Source organism: Meles meles, chromosome 21 (assembly GCF_922984935.1).
Source record: "Meles meles chromosome 21, mMelMel3.1 paternal haplotype, whole genome shotgun sequence".
Lineage (NCBI taxonomy): Eukaryota > Metazoa > Chordata > Mammalia > Carnivora > Mustelidae > Meles > Meles meles.
This window is the reverse complement of record NC_060086.1, coordinates 9,434,644-9,453,394: the sequence shown is the minus strand read 5'-3', so window position 1 is coordinate 9,453,394 and position 18,751 is coordinate 9,434,644. Positions and strand designations below refer to the sequence as shown.

The window sequence follows — 18,751 nt, the reverse complement described above, 5'->3', positions numbered from 1 at the left end:
CTTGAAGGAAAGTGGGAGGAAGAAGGCAACAAGGGTTTGGAATAAAGGGACAAAGAAGAGTCAGTAGTGCGTAAGCATGGGAAGAAAGCTGTTCGGATTAAATTCATTGGAAAGAAAATCTTATTCTTTATATCCGCATCTTTTTTTTCCCCTGTGAATGCCGCCTCCATAAACTGGGGTGTAATACAAGCAGGAAAAAAAAAAACAGGGGCGCCTGGGCGGCTCGGTGGGTTAAGGCCTCTGCCTTCGGCTCAGGTCATGATGCCAGGGTCCTGGGATCGAGCCCTGCATCAGGCTCTCTGCTCAGCAGGAAGCCTGCTTCCCCCCTCTCTGCCTGCCTCTCTGCCTACTTGTGATCTCTGTCAAATAAATTTTAAAAATCTTTAAAATAAATTTTTTTTAAATGGAAGAGAGATCAGTTGTTACAAGATATCTGGGTGTGTACCTCAGTTTCCTTGACTCACCATTGTAATGATTTCTGCTTATTTTTTATATATATTTTGAGTACCCACTCTGGGCCAGATACCATTCCAGGCACTAAGGACACAGCATTGAGCAACGCAGAGTAGAGTTCCTGCTTCGTGGAGCTCCTGTTCTAGCCGGGGAAAGACAAACAGTGAAGGCTTCCGTGCCACAAAGAGAGCAGACACTGGCAAGCTTATTGCTCTTCTTCCCCAAGATACAGTCTCAGGGCAGAGTTTCTTCCTTTATTGTTTTGTCTACACTCTGATGTCTTTGGGCCTGGGCCTGCTGGCTGGAGAGCAGGTCCAGTCCGAGTTGTTTTTTACTTCAATTCATCTTTCCTGACTTAAGGTACTTCAGGAAGGACACATGATGAGAAGAAACAGAACGGGAAGTCTTGTCTTATGGTCAAACATGATCTTCTCCATTTCCTGTCCCTCAGTTCTACAATGACTATGGTGACATTATCAAGGAAACATTAACTAGAGCAAGGCAGATTGACCGCAGTCATTGTTCCCGAATCCTGCTGCTGAGCCTCAAGCAGGTAACGCCCCTCTGCTTGGAGCACCTCAGACCGATGATACGTGCCCTCCCTGTGGCCCGCCAACTGTCTGCACGCCCTCAGCCATGGAGGATGTGAGATCCTTATGAACAGGAACTTCTAATTTACTTTGACTCTACTTGATAGTCTCCTTCCTAACTAGTAGGTCTGTGGAAAGTATTCGCTGATGGGCAGTTTCCATCCTAACTCCACAGAAGTTCAGCTATTAGGACGTAGAGCACCAACAGTAAAATGATAGAAATTCCTAATTTTCTTTTAGTCTGTTGTCTCTTAGTCCCTTTAGTTACTACAGACGTTTGCATTGTTATAGAGTAAGGGTAAAGTCTCTACCACAGGGGGCCAGAGGTCAGGGCAGGGTTGTGGGAGGAAAGAGTAAAAGTAGCAAATGGCATCCCAAACCCTTCAGAATTTCTGGGCCGAGAAGGGAATGCTGTACTTTTCTATTTCCACTTTGTTCCTTCCTTTCCCAAATGTGCCGTGTTTTCCCGGACACAGCTGTACACGGAACTGCTGCAGGAGCAGGGGCCCCAGGGCCTGAGTGAGCTGCCAGCCTTCAGTGAGATGCGTGACCTTGCCCGGAGGTTTGCCTTGAGCTTTGGGCCCCAGCAACTACAGAACCGTGACCTTGTGGTCACGCTACACAAGTAAGGAAGGGTGGAGGTCAGGGTACTTCTAGGAGGGCTGAGCCAGAGGCTGTGTGCAGGGAGAGCTGCAAGCCTGGTCTGGGAAGGAGGAATAAGGGTGTCGAAGGGGAGCAGTCTGGCCAGTGGGGGTTCTCCGGGAAACAAACTGGGGGTGGGGAAGGTGCACTTGAAAAGGATGCTTCAGCCCCGGGAGGGAAGGCAAGAGGGACCATCTTCCTAAAATCATTCTGCTCAACCAAGGGAAGGCATCAGATTCTCCTTGTCTGAGCCGCCTCCGGCTGGCTCCTCTGGTCAGCCCCCAAACCTGGCGTTCCTGGAGCTCCTTTCCGAGTTTTCCCCCCGCCTCTTCCATCAGGACAAGCAGCTGCTGTAAGTTGGTGGGTGGACAATGACGCGGACTGGGGAAGAAGGAATGATGAGCGCCCCGCGAGCTACTCAGCCTATTCATCCCACCCCTTCCTCAGACTGTCCTACCTGGGAAAGTGTCTGCAGCGCGTGTCCCAGTCACCTGATTGTCCGTGGGGTCCAGTCACCACCTACTGCCACTCCCTCAGCCCCGTGGAGAGCACAGCGGAGGCCAGCCCTCAGGGCTACCCCCGCTCTAAGAAGAGGCGCACGGAAGGTAAAGTGCCGCGAGTGTGGGTGTCGGTGTCCGCCGCCACTTCCTTCCTCCACGGCCAGTTCCTAGATAAGCAGCAGACGGCCTTCTGCCTCCTTCAGGCTTCTGTCTCCGGTCAAACAGATCTTTCACGAGCATCTGTTACCATTAAGGGGTATTCATTTTCTTCATGGTGTTGCTGCCAACTAAGAATAGAAGAAGTTTGTGAAAAATCAGATTGGGGGTTTTTTGTTGTCAATTTTCTTTTTTTTTTTTTTTTTTCTTAAGATTTTATTTACTTAGAGCACAAGAAGGGAGAGGGTCAGAGGGAGAAGCAGACTCCCTGCTGAGCAGGGAGCCCGATGCGGGACTCCATCCCGGGACTCCAAGATCATGACCTGAGCCAAAGGCAGTCGTTTAACCAACTGAGCCACCCAGGCGCCCTAATTTTCTTTTTAAATAGAGTCTCATTTTAAGTGATAACATTCTAGAAATCACAAGTTTGATGTGTTGTTATGTGTTTTCAAGTGATCATTTTAAAATACTCACTTTCTCTATCGCTCAGCCATAGGCAGAATCACTTATCTACTTCCTGTCTCTGGATTTGCCTATTCCAGACGTTCATGTAGTGAAATCGTACACTGTGTGACCTTGTGTGGCTGCTTTCATTCATTCAGCAGAATGTTTTCAAGGTTCATCCGTGTTTTAGCATATATCAGTACCGCATACCTTTTTTATTTTCTCTAAAATTAGAAAAAGAACGTGAGCTGGGCGACGGGTGCAGGGGCAGAGGAAAGGGAAAGCAGGCTCCCCACTGAGCAGAGAGCCCAACACGGGGCTCCATCGCAGGACCCTGAGATCATGATCTGAGCCAAAGGCAGACACTTAATTGACCGAGCCCCTCGGGCGCCCCAGTACCTCATACATTCTCGCGGCCAAATAATATTCTGTTGTATGGCTGTGCCACATTTTATTTCTCCATTTGCCAGCTGATGGATATTTGGGTGTTTTTGTTTTCTTTTGAGTGGAGTATAGTTGACAAAGTTCCATTAGTTTCAGGTGTAGCACACGTGATTCTGTAAGTCTGTATGAAAACTTTATACATTATGCCGTGCTCACCGTAAGCGTAGTGATCATCACTCACCATGTAATGCCGTCACAGTCCCACTGACTGTATTCCCTGTGCTGTACCTTTTCATCCTTATGACTTCCTCACTTCCCAGCTGGAAAGCCTGTACCTCACTCCCTTTCATCCATTTCGCATGTCCCCCCACCCCTCTGCCAGCTACCAGTTCTCTGTATTTATGGTTTTGTTTCTGCTTCTTTTGTTCATTTGTTTTGTTTTTTAAATTCCATGTATAAGTAAAATTTTATCATTGTTTGTATTTGCCTGTCCAGTATTTCACTTAGCATGACACTCTCTAGGTCCGTCCAGTTGTCACAAATCTCTTTAATAAAAGTGGAGTAAGATTCTGTTGTACGTGTATACTTTCACCCATTCACCTATCAGTGGGCACTTAGGTTGCTTCCGTAAGGTTGTTACTACGTTTTGGCTGCTGTATATAATGCTGCTCTGGATATTCATGTACAAATTTTTCTGAGCACGTGTTTTTAAATCTCTTGAGATGTACCCAGGAGTGAAATATCTGGGTCATATGGTACTTCTATGTTTAATGTTTTGAGAAACTACTAAACTGTTTTCTAAAGTGCTTGCCTCGTTTAAAGTCCCTGCAGCAGTGTATGAGGGCCCTGGTTTCTCCACATTCTTGACGACACTGGTTATTGTCTGCCTTCTTTTTCCCATCTCCTAGTGGTTATGAGGTAGTATCTCATTGCCTAAATTTGCATTTCCCTTGTAAGTAATGTTGAGCATCTTTTCATGTGCTTGTTGACCATCCGTATCTTCTTTTAAGAAATGTCTATTGAAATTCTTTTGCTCATTTTTACTTGTTTTTTTTATTGTGTTACGTTAGTCACTGTACCGTTTATCATTAGTTGTTTTTTTTTTTTTTAAAGATTTTATTTATTTATTTGACAGAGAGAGATACAAGTAGGCAGAGAGGCAGGCAGAGAGAGTGAGAGGGAAGCAGGCTCCCTGCCGAGCAGAGAGCCCGATGCGGGACTCGATCCCAGGACCCTGAGATCATGACCTGAGCCAAAGGCAGCGGCCTAAACCACTGAGCCACCCAGGCTCCCTAGTTGTTTTTTTTTTTTAAGATTTTATTTATTTGGCAGAGATCATAAGCAGACAGAGAGGCAGGCAGAGAGAGAGAGGAAGGGAAGCAGGCTCCCTGCAAAGCAGAAAGCCTGACGTGGGGCTTGATCCCAGGACCCTGGGATCATGACCTGAGCCAAAGACAGAAGCTTTAACCCACTGAGCCACCCAGGCACCCCATCATTAGTTTTTGATGTAGTGTCCCATGATTCATTGTTTGCGTATAACACCCAGTGCTCCATGCAATCCATGCCCTCCTTAATACCCATCACCAGGCTCACCCATCTCCCCATCCCCCTCCCTTCTAAAACTCTCCGCTTGTTTCCCAGGATCCATAGTCTCTCATGGTTTGTCTCCCCCTCCAATTTCTCCCACTTCATTTTTTCCTTCTCCTAACATTCTCCATGTTATTCCTTATGTTCCACAAGTAAGTGAAACCGTATAATTGACTTCCTCTGTTTGACTTATTTCACTCAGCATAATCTCCTCCAGTCCCATGCAAGTTGATGCGAAAGTTGGGTATTCATCTTTTGTGATGACTGAGTAATAGTCTGTTGTGTTTATGGACCACATTTTCTTGATCCATTCATCTGTTGAAGGGCATCTCAGCTCTTTCCACATTTTGGCTATTGTGGCCATTGCTGCTATGAACATTGGGGTACAGATGACCCTCCTTTTCACTACATCTGTATCTGGGGTAAATACCCAGTAGTGCAATTGTTGGGTCATAGGGTGGCTCTATTTATAATTTTTTGAGGAACCTCCATACGGTTTTCCAAAGTGACTGCACCAACTTGCATTCCCACCAACAGTGTAAGAGGGTTGCCCTTTCTCCATAACTTCTCCAACATTTGTTGCCTTGTCGATTTTTGCCATTCTAACTGGTGTAAGGTGGTATCTCAATGTGGTTTTGGTTTGAATTTCCCTAATGGCCAATGATCACTTTTTCATGTGTCTGTTAGCCATCTGTATGTCTTCTTTGGAAAAGTGTCTGCTCATGTCTTCTGCCCATTTCTTGGCTTATCTGTTTCTTGGGTGTTGAGTTTGAGTTCTTTATAGATCTTGGTTATCAGCCCTTAGTACTGTCATTTGCGAATATCTTCTCCCATTCCGTGGGTTGCCTTTTTGTTTTGTTGACTGTTTCCTTTGCTGTGCAGAAGCTTTTGATCTTGATGAAGTCCCAAAAGTTCATTTTCGCTTTTGTTTCCTTTGTCTTTGGAGACGTGTCTTGAAAGAAGTTGCTGTGGCTGATGTTGAAGAGATTACTGCCTATGTTCTCCTCTAGGATTCTGATGGATTCCTGTCTCACGTTGAGGTCTTTCGTCCATTTTGAGTTTATCTTTGTGTATGATATAAAAAAAAAAAAACCACAAATAGTTTATTTTTGTGTATGATATAAAAGAATGGTTTAGTTTCATTCTTCTGTATTTAGCTATTCAATTTTCCCAGCACCGTGTATTGAAGAGACCATCTTCTTTCCATTCGATATTTTTTCCCTGCTTTGTCAAAGATTTCTGTTCTGTCAAAGACTCTGTTCCACTGGTCTGTGTGTCTGTTTTTGTGCCAGTAACGTACTGTCTCGGTGATCACAGCTTTGTAGTAGAGCATGAAGTCAGGCGACGTGATGCCCCCAGCTTTGCCTTTGTTTTCCCCCTCAACATTTTCTTGGCAATTCAGGATCTTTTCTGGTTCCATACAAATTTTAGGATTGATTATTCCAGCATTTTGAAAAATGCCATTGATATTCTGATTGGGATGGTGTTGAAAGTATATATTGCTCTGGGCAGCATAGTCGTTTTAACAATGTTGATTATTCCGATCCATGAGCATGGAATATTTTCCCATCTTTTTGTGTTTTCAATTTCTTTCACGAGTGTTTTGTAGTTCCTATGTGACAGAACCTGGACGGGATTGCCCAAAGGAAGAACCAAGCGGGCACTCGGAGATCTTGGAGGATAGGAGGTTTATTTAACGCTGGCGGGCTCAGAAGAGAGCGATCTCCAAAGGTCTGAGCCCTGAGCACAAACGAAGGGGGTAGTTTATAAACTTGTACTTCTGTGTCTGTGGCACTGTTATGCCCGCGGCAGGTGAGGCAGGAGAGAAGATCCAGAATGGCCCTGGGGCCGGGACTGGGATCCCCCTGCTGGATTGGTCAGCCGCCTTAGAACGCATAAGAGCATAAGGGTGGGGGGGTGAACCAAGGGAACCACTGTGAGAGGGAATCCCACCAAGTCGTCTGCTGGAGTGCTTCCCACTGGTCAGTTACTCGGTTCTGGGACTGGGTCAGGGTTTCTTGGGCCACCCCCAACTCATTAGCATAGGAAGGACACTCCTCCTGTAAGGAGAGGCAGAGTCCCCCTTGCACAGCAGCGAGCAAGCTGAGCCCACGCCTGTTTTGGAGGACCACTGAGGCCAGCGAATCGAGTCGGCGCTACAGGGCCAGGGCTGACTAAGGGCAGAAAAATCCACCGTGAGTTGTTGGGCTAGCCCCTGGCACCGAACCTGTGACGTCCTGACTCGGGTGGTACTGGGGACAGCTCCCGACGCGGCCAGCAGGCTCACGAGCAGGGGATGGTGGTGGGGGAGCGGCTAGGAGGTCTCCGTGTAAGCGGAGCGTTGCTCCCCGGGAGGAATGAAAGCTAGGGTAAGAGACTGACAAGTGTGTGTGACGATCCCAAGCCAGGAATTGTGTCGTTAGGCGAACAGACCCGACTGGGGCCTGTGACAGGAGAGGAAGTTTCCACACAGCAGTACCGGGGCCAGGAAGGGGTAGTATGAGGTTCCTGGTGCCGAGCTGGGAGGTGACACGCAGGTACTGCACGAGACTGGGCTGTGTACAGATCCGGCAGTCAGACGCTAGGGGTGGATTTGGGTGGTTAACGGCTTGGTAGGAGGCGTTAATCATACCTAACAGCTGCGCTACAGATGTTTGCGGGGGGGGGGGGAACCCAGGGATATGCCAGGGCGAGTTATTTTTTGTCTCACTCTAGGGTTTGACTTCGAGGCTCGGGGTGAACATGGACTTAATTATCAAGAAGATGGTGGCCCATTAAGTGGAGGTCAGCCTTTGGTGTGCGTCCATCCCGGGTGGGAGAAGTCAGTGAGGGCCCTGGGCAGGATTGAGAGGGACAAGCTGGAAAGTCCATTTGCCGGTAACCGTGATACGAGTGTCTGCCCCCCTCCTCCCGCCAGGTGGGGCCGGCTCACGGCAGGGCGGAGGAGCACCACACCGGGTGGGAGAAGAGCAGGACTGACCGGCGTCGGGAAAGCGTAGTGACGTGCAGTTAGGAGCCTTTGTCGGCAGAGGGCCCCTACAGGTGGAGTCCACCCCCTTAGAAGGAGCCATTGTGGCTAGCCCGACCCGACAGCAGATAAAGCCTGTGCGCAAGTAAGTGCGGTGATACACCATCGGGTCGCCCAGCAAACCACAAGAACAGCAAGTCTAATCTAATCATGGAAGTCCGGTCAGAATGGGGGACATTGTAGAGTCCGACTCCGAGGATGGGGGGGCCCAAGAAACCCACGCCGATGAGAGCTAGGGACCGCGGCTGTCCATCAGTTGGTGGGGTCTTGCCGAAGAGGAAGCTGGGCACGTCTGTGTGGTTTGGCAGGACTTTCCACTCCTCGTCCAGGCGATGGGCTCTTTTTACTCTGGAGTGGTGGACCCATGAGTGACATCTGAGACCCTAAGGGCAGGAGGGGTGGTTAGAACAACAGAGTGAGGCCCTATCCGCTGTGGTTTGAGGGGGTCCCTTTTCCAGTCTTTGACCCAGACTGAATCTCCTGCCTGGAAGGAGTGTACCCGGGACCCTAAAGAGATTGGGGCCCTTTCAATGGTGTATCTTTGTAATTTATTTAGGGTGGCCCCCAGGGCCTGAAGTTGTCTGTTTTTTATCCCCAACCCGATATGTTTCCTGGAAGGCTCTCCAGGCATGGGGGAAGCCGTCCATACACTAGTTTGAAAGGGGAGAAACCTCGCATCCCAGGTGTGCTGCAGGCCCGCAGGACGGCCAGGGGTGGCAGATCTGGCCGTGGGAGCTTAGTCTCCTGACAACTTTGTTGTGGTTCCCTTGACGTTGTGATTCATTTGCTTTGCTTCCCTGAGCTTTGGGGCCGGTAGGAAGTGCAGAGTCTCCAGGTGACGCTGAGAGACCCGGTTAAGACCTGCACACTGTCCGCTACAAACGCGGGTTCGTCGTCACTGTGGATGGTGGCAGGCCGAACTGGGGCACGCTCTCCTGCCGCAGGACTTTGGCTGTTTCTCGGCTTCCTTCCGTCCTGGTTGGGAAGGCTTCGGCCCACCAAGAGTATACGCACACTACCCCTAGTTGATATTTGAACCCCTGCTCAGCTGCCCGGCTGTGAGGTCTATTTCTGGATCTTCCAAAGGGGTTACGCCCGTCCTCTGGACGCCTGGCAGGGGCCGCGGTGCAGGCCGAGCATTATTTTTAGCCCATGTTGTGCGTTGCTCGCTGGTGGCTTGGCACAGGGCTGGTGGCTGGCTGATGTCGTCGTGCTTCTGGAGGACGGCCCCTAATGCAGGTTTTTTTTTTAGATGGGCGAGGTGGTGGTACTCCTTGACCAGATGCCCTCCCCTTGCTGTTGGAGTGAAGACGCGCCCATCTGGCATCACCCGTCATCCCTTTTTAGTCACGGTGGCCCCCGAGTTTATGCTGACGGGTCGGGCAAGAGGGCTGTTGTATGGCCCATGTCCCAGTGGCCCCAAGGACGGTCGGCAGTTCTTTGCTGAAAGGGGCCACTGGCGAGGTGACAACAGAGACTCGCCCCAATATCAACCGTAAGTCACCGGCTGGCCCCTACTTTTATTCTGACCATGGACTCACGGGGGCCAAGGAGGAGAGAACTCGGTCCTCCTCAGTCTGAATCTTTCTGCCAGGCCTATGAGGTCGTCCTCTTGGGGTTTTTTGGTAGCAGCTGGGCTTTTGAGCCTTCCCCTGCCTGGGACATTCATTTTTTCAGTGTCCCTTTTCCCTGCAGTAGGCACATTGATCCTTTGCTAAGGGGGTTCTGGGTCTCTTCCCTGTCGGTGGTCAGGGTCTCCCCGTTTTTGTGTCGTCCTTTTTCCTCAGGGCAGTGGTGAGACCGACTGATTTTTGGCTTCCCTTTCGGCTGTGACGTCCCTGCTCTTGTAGACGTTATTGGCAACCTCTGTTAGCAGGGTGATGTTTATCCCGGTGAAACCCTCTAGTTTTTGAAGTTTTTTTTTGGTCTGGGGTGGCCCGAGCCACGAAGGAGGTGTTTAGCATCCGTTGGCTTTCCTGTGCCTCGGCGTCCAACGGGGGGTCTGTTTCTTAGCTCCTGCTCAGATTCCCCGGAGGAAGGCTTCCTGGCATCGGTGAATGTGGGCCTGTCCCTGTCCCTCGTCTGTGGTGAAGTTCCATGGGGGGCGCTCCTTGGGTGCAGCTGTGTTAGCCCAAGCCGTAGGGTCAGGCACTCCCGCCGGTGCGTGCTCTTCTGGGCACCGCTGTGCTCCCCTCGTTATCGTCGTCCGTTTCTCGGTGTGGAACGGTGCGGAGTAACGTTGGCAGCCTTCCCAGGTCGGCTGATGAGTCACGAAGAGGGATTCCATGAGGTCTGCTGTAGCGTGTAGTTTCTCAGCGTGGGATGGGGTGTTATGTTTCCAGTTAAGGAGGTGGGGGGTGGAGAAAGCCTCGTAAGACATCCAGGTTGGACACTCCCGTCTTCATCGTGCCTCTCGGGTTCTCGCATCTCTCATACTGGCGTTTGGAGGGCGCCTGTGCCCAGGCTAGGGCACAGCCTGGCTGCTGGTCCTGGAGAAAGTGGATCCTCTGGGCCTGGGGCACCGGGGAGACTGATGGTGATGGAGTGTCTGGAACTGCGGGGGGGGGGGGGACCAGGTATAGACGGCCTTGGGGGTATGTACGGAGCGGGCAGGATCGGTTCATCCTCAGGATCTCTGGCTAGGGTCTATGGAGGCTGGGCCTCCTGTCGGTCTTCTCTGGGCCACTTAGATGAGGCAACTAAGACCCTGGCCTGTCCCTGCCTATTGTAAGTGAATCGCACCCAAGTCGGGGAGGGTCTGGGCAGTTCCTAGGCAGCAGTCAATGTACAGAAACTGGTCAGGGTGTCCTGGTTCTCCTGTTAACAATTCGCCACACCCACCAAACTACTGGGACATCCTGTGTCCCTTCTAAAGGCCCTCCGACATTAAACCTGGGCCTTTCTAACTCACATAGTGTTCTTAACTGGCCATAGTCTCCTGAAAACCCCTTCTCGAAATTTTTGATCATGGTCTCAAGGACCATAGGTTTACTCTGCCCAATCCTGTAGTGATGTTCCCGTGTGCGGTGGTGCAGAGACAGACAAAGGGTGGGTGTCCCTCCAGAGGAGAGACCCATCAGATGCCCACCTGTCTGCCCTCCCAGAGGAGACTTGGGTGCCTCTTAGCCACAGCGAGTCCGTATAAACCCCGGACTGGCACCCCGAAGAGCCCACCCTAGACTCTATGAGGTCACTACAGAAACGGGTTGGGAACCACTCAGACTCTGTAGCCTCAAGACCGTGGAGCCACAAACACAAACAGGCTGTTCATTCATTCATGCACTCACACCGAGGTTATTACAGTTCCTCTCCGGTGGAGGTTCATGTCCTGTGGGTCCTCCCCGCTGGGAGGCCCTGACCTATGGAATTCCTTTCAGAAATCCCTTTCTGTCCCGCCTTTCAGAAGGCCCCTGACCTGAGGGACCCACCCCCCACCCCCTCAGGAGTCCCTACCTGTGAGACCTCTAAGAGGTCTCTGGGCAGTGATCAGGCTCCCCTTTCACCCCAACGAGAGGGCCTGTCTGGTCCTGGGCCTCTAGGCCTTACTGCAATCCGACACTGGGACCAGGTCCTCACCTGCCAAGTCTCCCTGAGTCTGGCAGGAACAGCAGGCCTCGTCCAAGGCAACCCGGTGGGAGACTGCCGAAAAGTAGGCAGGGTGCGCCTTCTCTGTTACAAACCCTGTTCTGTCCCGCCCCGCCGTTGCCCCCAAACCAGTGGCCACGATGGGCCAGCATGTTTGGGTTTCCTGGTCAGGGAACCTCGGCTGGGTCGCCTGATGGAAGAACCAAGTGGCACTAGGAGATCTTGGAGAACAGGAGGTTTATTTAATGCCACGGGATCAGTTATCTCCAAGGGTAGTTTACACACTTTTATTTTTGTATGTGCGGCACTTTTGTGCCTGCTGTCCACGGGGCAGGGGGGAAAACCCGGAATGGGACCAGGACCGGTACTGGGATTCCCTGACTGGATTGGTCAGCCACCTTAGAACACAGATTTCCCTTATCACCTAGAGTACAGGTCCTTTACCTCTTTGGTTAGGTGTATTCCAAGGTATCTTACCGGTTTTGGTGCTATTGTAGTTGGAATCGACTCTCTAATTTCTCTTACTGCAGTTTCATTGTTAGCGTATAAGAAAGCAGCTGATTTCTGTGCATTGATTTTGTATCCTGTCATATTGCTGTATGAGTTCTGATAATTTAGGGGTGGAGACTTTGGGGTTTTCCACATAGAGTATCATGTTATCTGTGAAGAGAGAGTTTGATGACTTCTTTGCCAATCCGAATACATTTTATTTCTTTTTGTTTTCTGATTGCTGTTGCTAGGACTTCTAGTACTACGTTGAACAACAGTGGCGAGCGTGGGCATCCTCGTCGTGTTCCTGATCTCAGTGGGAAGGCGGTCAGCTTTTCCCCAGTGAGAATGATATTCGCTATGGGTTTTTCTTTTGCTCATTTTTAAACTGGGTTGTCTTTTTGTTGAGTTGTAAGAGTTCTTCTTATACTCCAGATACAAGTCCCATATCAGATATATGATGTGCAACCATTTTCTCCCCCTTTGAGGGTTGGTTTTCATTTCCTTGAAGGAAAAAGAAAAGTTCCTAATTTTGAAGAAATCCCAATTATTTAGCTTCTCTTTTGTTGTTTGGGCTTTGGTGTCATAGCTTGAAAAATCCTTGCCTAATCTAAGATCATGAATATTGTACACCTGTGTTTTCTTCTAAAAGTTTTCTAGTCTTAGCTCTTAGACTTCAGTCAGTCTTCCATTTTGAGTAAGTTTTTGTATATGATGTGAGGTAGAGTGTTAATTTTTTTTATGTCTTTGGTGTACCACTTGAAAGTATTTTTATATCACCAGGAAACTCCTTCGATCAGTGAACTAATATTTGTTAGGGACCTAGTCTGTGCATGATACTGTGTTAGGTGTTCTAGAGGCTGGGAAGGATCCTCAAGCAGCCGTTTTAATAGAGAAAATACGTTTATAGAAAATATAGATTATGAATAGTCACCTGTGCATGATGACTTCCTGAGGGTTTTAAGAATTGACAGATGTGCGTTACAGAATTCAGGGAAGGAGGGTATCACTTTGAGTCTAGTCGATCTGAAGCTGATGAAGGCTTCACCAAGAAGACGGAATTTAAGCGGGAGCTTGAGAAACACGTGAGACTTATGTGAGCTGCACAGAGGAAGCAGGGAGCAGCAGAGCAGCCAGCGGACGGCCCAAGCAGGACACGGGAAGGCACGTGCCAGCCGCGCATGCCGATGTATCGATCGGTTTGCCTATGACAGCGCATTTGTAGAGGCAGGAGAAAACTGAAAAAACAGGTTCCATTGTTCATTCCACAGATCCTGACTGAGCGCTGTGTGCTGGGCATAGGGCAGTGCGCACAAAAAGACAAATCTCTCCTTCAGAGAAGTGGCGGGTTGTGCTGAGTGCTGTGGTGGGAGGCAGGAAGGGGGTGAGCAGACAGCGGGGAGGCAGGAGCCGCAGTGTGCTCCTGAGGGATGGGAGAAGCCCCGCCGAGCCTTCGAGTGTGGGGCAAAGCCCGCAAGGAAGGAGGGCGTCCTGGTGCATACGGAAGAGCACACCCGGAGGGGCGCCAGCGCACAGGGCATGTGCCTGGCACGTTCTGAGCACAGCCAAGCAGGCCAGATGGCGAATCGAGAGTGTGTGCGGTATCAGGCCAAAGAGACTGGGGGAGCCCAGAGCGCAGGAGGCCGAGTAAAGACGCTGGCTTTTACCCAGCAGCGAAATGGGAAAACAGCGTTTGAGCAGAGGAGTGACAGGACCTGCCTTCGGTTTTTAAAGGATCCTTCTGGCTGCCGTGATGAGAATTGGCAGTAGAGGGGCAAGGGCGGAAGCCGCCAGCAAGGAAGCGGTGGCGTGGGTAGACTGGGGGCCATGGTGGAGGTGGGGAGACGTGGCCAGATCCCGAATACACTGCCGGGGAATCACTGATGCGATTTCCTGACAGACCGGATGTGGGATCTGAGACGGGAGTGGAGGGTGGACTTGGCCGGTAGAAAGGATCTGGACCCAGCAACTGGTACTGAGGGCACGGCTGCCGAGGGAGATGGGAGAAGTGGGGCCTGAGCAGTCCAGGACCTGAGTACGAGCATGTCGTGGCCGGTGAAGATGCTGGGCAGACAGCTGGGCACAGGAGTCTGGCGCTCAGGGGAGAGGCAGACACCTGAGATAAATCTGGAAGTTGATGGCCAAATTGTGAACCTGCCCACGTGGTTAAGGAAGCCGGTGCGGATGGAGCACGGGGGAGGCCAAAGGCTGAGCCCGTGGGCATCGCACCACGAAGAGGCTGGGGAGAGGAGGAAGGTCCACCTGGTCCTCCCTGGGGATGCAAAGTCATGCATATGGCTTATTTTTCTGTTCAATTTGTCCTTTTTTTTTTTTTTTAAGGATTTATTTTCTGAGATGACCTTGGGTTCTTCCTCCCCTTCTGCCTTCTCGGGTCTGCAGGAGAGACTAACGCCGTGAGCCCCGGGGCTCCTCTTCAGATCAGCACGCCGGCACGGCGGTCATCTCATTCTTCCTGGCTTTTAGGAAATCTAGTGTCCCATTTTCCTGTTCTCGCTAGCCCTCCTGCTTCCATCCTCGTGGCTCTGGTCCCCAAACTCTACAGCCATCTTAAGCCTTTTTTGTTGTTTTTGGTTTTGTTTTCCTTGAACAAGTCCTATATACCATGTTGTAAGCCTTTTTAGTATGTAGGGTTATACTCCTTTTCAGTCCCAACATCACCAGGCCATACAGGTTTTCCATTCTCTTCCTTCTTATCTCACGAACCAGACCTCAGGCAGGTCTTGAAAATGTAGGAAGCCGTGTGAGGCCGTACCTGGTCTGCAGTGAATACGCACACCTGTTTCTTTTTTTTAAGATTTTATTTATTTATTTGACAGAGATCACAAGTAGGCAGAGAGGCAGGCAGAGAGAGGAGGAAGCAGGCTCCCTGCTGAGCAGAGAACCTGATGCGGGGCTCCATCCCAGGACCCTGAGATCATGACCTGAGCCGAAGGCAGAGGCTTTAACCCACTGAGCCACCCAGGCGCGCCCCCCCCTTTTCTTTTTTTAAAAGAGGCACACCTGTCTCTCCCCAGGCCCCTCCAGGCGGCAGAGGGAGGATGTCCGTCCGCAGAGGAAGGATGTCCGTCCATCCCAGGAAGAGAGCCTGCAGCTGACCAGCATCCCCCCCTCACCCACCCTTACCTCCACAGCCGTGAAGAGGGGGCAGCCTCTGAGAGGGTTGGGAGAGGCTGAGGAAGAAGGCAGCTCAGAACTGGAGCTTACCCAAGGGTGAGGGCCGAGGGCAGCAGCATCTGGGCATCTGGTCTCGGTGTCTGGCTGCCTCCACGCTGCCATTTCTGTTCTCTCCATCCTCCCGAGGCACTCCGTCCTTCCGGGTCCGTCCCTGTGCCATTTCTCGTTGTCTTGAGATTTTCTTTCTCCCTACCCGCTTTTCTCCCTTGTAACATTCCCCCCTTCCCTGATCGTACTTCACTCCCAACAGCCAGCGCCTCTCAGGTAACCAGAGGTCAAGGTTCTCGAGTCCACGGCGCTTCCGGACTCTGCTCCACCCTCCAGGTCCTGGTTTGGGCACCCGGCTGACCCGGTGAGCGTCTCCTCACGTTCCGTCCCCGCTTCGCATTTGGCGGTCACTGTGAGGGGTTCTCCCCTAACCCACTGCTTCTGTGCCCATGCTTTTTCGACGTGTTTGAATCACAGACCCCTTCCTTCTGGAGAGTGTGTGCCCCCAGCATGCGGCACTGACAGGAGGAGAGCTGCTCCGGAGGAAGCAGCAGGGGGAACCCAGAGCCCTTTCCCTGCGTGCCCACCCCTGCTGCCCGCCCCCCTCCCCGGGTCTCCCAGAGACTCTCCGGCTCCGCTGTGAACAGCAGCGTGAACCCACCCCCCACCCCCGCTCTTTGCTGCTGTCCTCAGACTCCGCCTGATGGAAGAGGATGAGGACGAGCTGGAAGTTCACAACGAGTTAAGTGAAGAATGGCAAGATGCAGACAAGGTGAGTGGGCCCGGCCTTCCCTTCTAGAACTGGAGGCCGCTATGACAGAGAAGCCAGAAGGGCTTTCCTCTGCTGTCCTGACGCTGCCCTTTCTCTGAAAGCTGCTCAGGATTTTTTTTTTTAAAGAATCACAGAGTAAAGGAGGGAGATTAGTAGGTTGCTTTGTACTTTGCTTGGACTTTTATTAAAGAAGGGAGAGAAAACCAATTGAAAATACCAAAAAGGACTCAAATAATGCTCGCCCCACCCTTAATCTCCATATAAGTATTTTACCTCTGAGTCCAGAGTTGAAAGCAGTCCCAGAGCTAGAGATGGTGGAAGGACCCTGGTCCCACCGTTCCTCACCATCCCGTCAGTCGCTCCCCTCACTCTCCCCCACCTGCTTCCCCAGCAGCCAGTGGCTCCCGCCCCGCAGGAACCCAAGGAAGCTGTGAGGTGATGGGAGTCGGCTCCACCACCTTGTCAAGTTTGCGTCTTTTTTTTTTTTTTACGATTTTATTTATTTTTTGGCAGAGAGAGAGGGAACACAAGCAGGGAGAGTGGGAGAGGGAGAAGCAGGCTCCCCACTGAGCAGGGGGCCCCACACAACAGGGGCTCCATGCCAGGTCCCTGGGATCATGACCTGAGCCGAAGGCAGCCGCTTACCCACCGAGCCACCCAGGCGCCCCAAGTTAGCTTCCCTTAACTCCTCGGCCTCTGCAGCTTTCAAAGGGAGCTTGTGAACTGAAGAGGATTCCTGGTCTGCTGCTGTTCCTCTCCTCCCTTCTCTGTTCTTTCTGGAGGAAAAAAAAGGGCAGAATAGAATAGTTCAGGGGAATGGAGGGTTTTGTATTCGGAAGGGAAAAAACAGTGATGTCTTCAAACAGAGACTAGAGAGTAAAGCCTCTATTAAAAGGGTCTTTCCAAATAAATAAAATCTTTAAAAAAAAAAAAAAAAAAAAAAAGGGCGCCTGGGTGGCTCAGTGGTTTAGGCCGCTGCCTTCGGCTCAGGTCATGATCTCAGGGTCCTGGGATCGAGTCCCGCATCGGGCTCTCTGCTCGTCAGGGAGCCTTCTTCCCTCTCACTCTCTCTGCTTGCCTCTCTGCCTACTTGTATCTCTCTCTGTCAAATAAATAAATAAAATCTTTAAAAAAAAAAAAAAAAGGGTCTTTCCTGGGGCGCCTGGGTGGCTCAGTGGGGTAAGCCTCTGCCTTCAGCTCAGGTCATGATCTCAGGGTCCTGGGATCGAGCCCCACATCGGGCTCTCGGCTTTGCGGGAAGCCTGCTCTCTGCCTACTTGTGATCTCTGTCTGTCAAATAAATAAAATCTTTAAAAAAAAAAAAAAATCTTTCCTAAAGATCCCTCAGGGAAAATGCCAGTCTAGGGTTCCAAACTGAACACATTTAAGGGACTCAGTTGGCAAACCAGGAGAGGCGGCACCGTGGGTTCTGAACCTCCTGCCCACTGTCCCCTTCTCCCGTGAGCCACCCCCCCCCACGGCGGGTGCAGGGACCCACCTTGATTATTGCTTGACGTGGGACGGAAGGGCCCGTCTGACTTGCCCCCCTCCCTCTAGTACTCCTCCCCCAGCGAGCATGGGCTGGACCTCTTAGATTCCACAGAGCTGAACCTTGAGGTGAGTGTCCCCACACAGGCTGTGGAAGGCAGGTTACAGGGCACCGTGTGTCTTTGGGAGGTGCGGGCGGGTCACCCGTGTGCCAGGGCAGTGGGTGGAAAGAGAGGCCACAGGCCGTGTTTTCGGAAGCTTAGGAGTAGCTGTGGGAGGGTGGGAGGAGAACTAGAATGGTCACGGGGAGGAGCTTCCCGTCACCTTTTTGCCCTTTGAGCTGTTTTGTCTCTGTGTCTCCATCTTCCCCGTCACAGGATTTCTGACAGGATCCTGGGCCCCTCCCCACCTCCACTCCCCACCTCACCTTGGGAAAGACAAACTGGAGAACACAGCAGAAGGAACCCTCACTCCCAGGCCCCACCCCGGTCCTTGGGAAGGAGAGGTGGGCTGCGCCCTCCTAACCTAACCCTTTCCTCTGACGACGCTGCCATAGAGAAGCCTTGGGCCCCCTGTCCTTCCTGACGCTCCCAGGCTCTGTCCCTGTGTTGAGGACGGGGCCTTTTTCTGCTGTGTCTGGAGGGGGTGGGGGCTTCACCTCAGCCCTGGAGAGGCACCGCCTCCCTGTGCTGAGTGGAAAGAGCGCAGTAGCTTTCTGTATTTTGGGAACAGCTTTCCCAGCCGCTTTGTGCCTCGGTGACTAGCTCAATAAACATGTTTCAAGCAGCTGGTTCCCGCGGTGTGGCTTGAGATTGTTAAACTGATCACCTCGGGTTCTTTGCTGGTGTCTGAAGCGGCTCTGCCTCGCTGCCCCGTGGCCCGGTGTACGGACGCTGGCCCTGCGCGTGCCCCCAGGTGCCTTTATGCACCGGCTCGGGGATGCTTAGTGACTGGGACGCATGGTGAGGCAGAGGCCCTAGGAAGACTCTGGCTGCCTCGCAGCGGCTTCCTGGTGAGGACAGCGCACACCGAGGAGGGTGGGCAGAACCCGGATCGGCTGAAGGCGCCTCTCTCACCTACACCAGGAACAGGCCAGATGTACACCTTGGCAGCCTTCACCCAAAGGAAATTCATGACTTCAGCCCCAAGACACCTATTATAACTTGAAATTGTATAGAATCTGTGTCTGAGTTAGGAGGAAACTTAGGAAAGGGCCTCTACGTGTCCAACCCTCAAACCCAAGACTTTGACGCTGCCTTCTCCCTTGACCTTGCCCTCCCCAGCCAGTTCCTCGCCAAGTCCTGTCAAGTCATTCTGCAAGACCTCATCCGTCACGCTCTCCACTCATTGCCACCATCATCTCTCACTCAGGCCACCTCGGGAAACTGCCTCCTTGAAACTCTTGTTCTTCTTCTCCTGGAAGAGCCCAGCACCTCCCCTTTCTCTTTGC

The 18,751-nt window shown here is 51.6% G+C and overlaps 1 protein-coding gene across 1 annotated transcript in view; it reads left to right on the top strand.

Moving 5' to 3' along the window:
- STAG3 (stromal antigen 3) overlaps window positions 1-18,177 on the top strand; it is a 38,934-nt gene extending 20,757 nt beyond the window's left edge. The window contains exons 27-35 of the mRNA XM_045993540.1: window positions 905-1,006; window positions 1,520-1,668; window positions 1,909-2,037; window positions 2,133-2,290; window positions 14,894-15,089; window positions 15,304-15,405; window positions 15,735-15,813; window positions 17,371-17,430; window positions 17,679-18,177. Of these exons, the coding sequence (XP_045849496.1) occupies window positions 905-1,006; window positions 1,520-1,668; window positions 1,909-2,037; window positions 2,133-2,290; window positions 14,894-15,089; window positions 15,304-15,405; window positions 15,735-15,813; window positions 17,371-17,430; window positions 17,679-17,687 (984 nt within the window). The 3' untranslated portion in view covers window positions 17,688-18,177. The remainder of the gene's footprint in view (window positions 1-904; window positions 1,007-1,519; window positions 1,669-1,908; window positions 2,038-2,132; window positions 2,291-14,893; window positions 15,090-15,303; window positions 15,406-15,734; window positions 15,814-17,370; window positions 17,431-17,678) is intronic.
- Window positions 18,178-18,751: the final 574 nt, after the last annotated feature.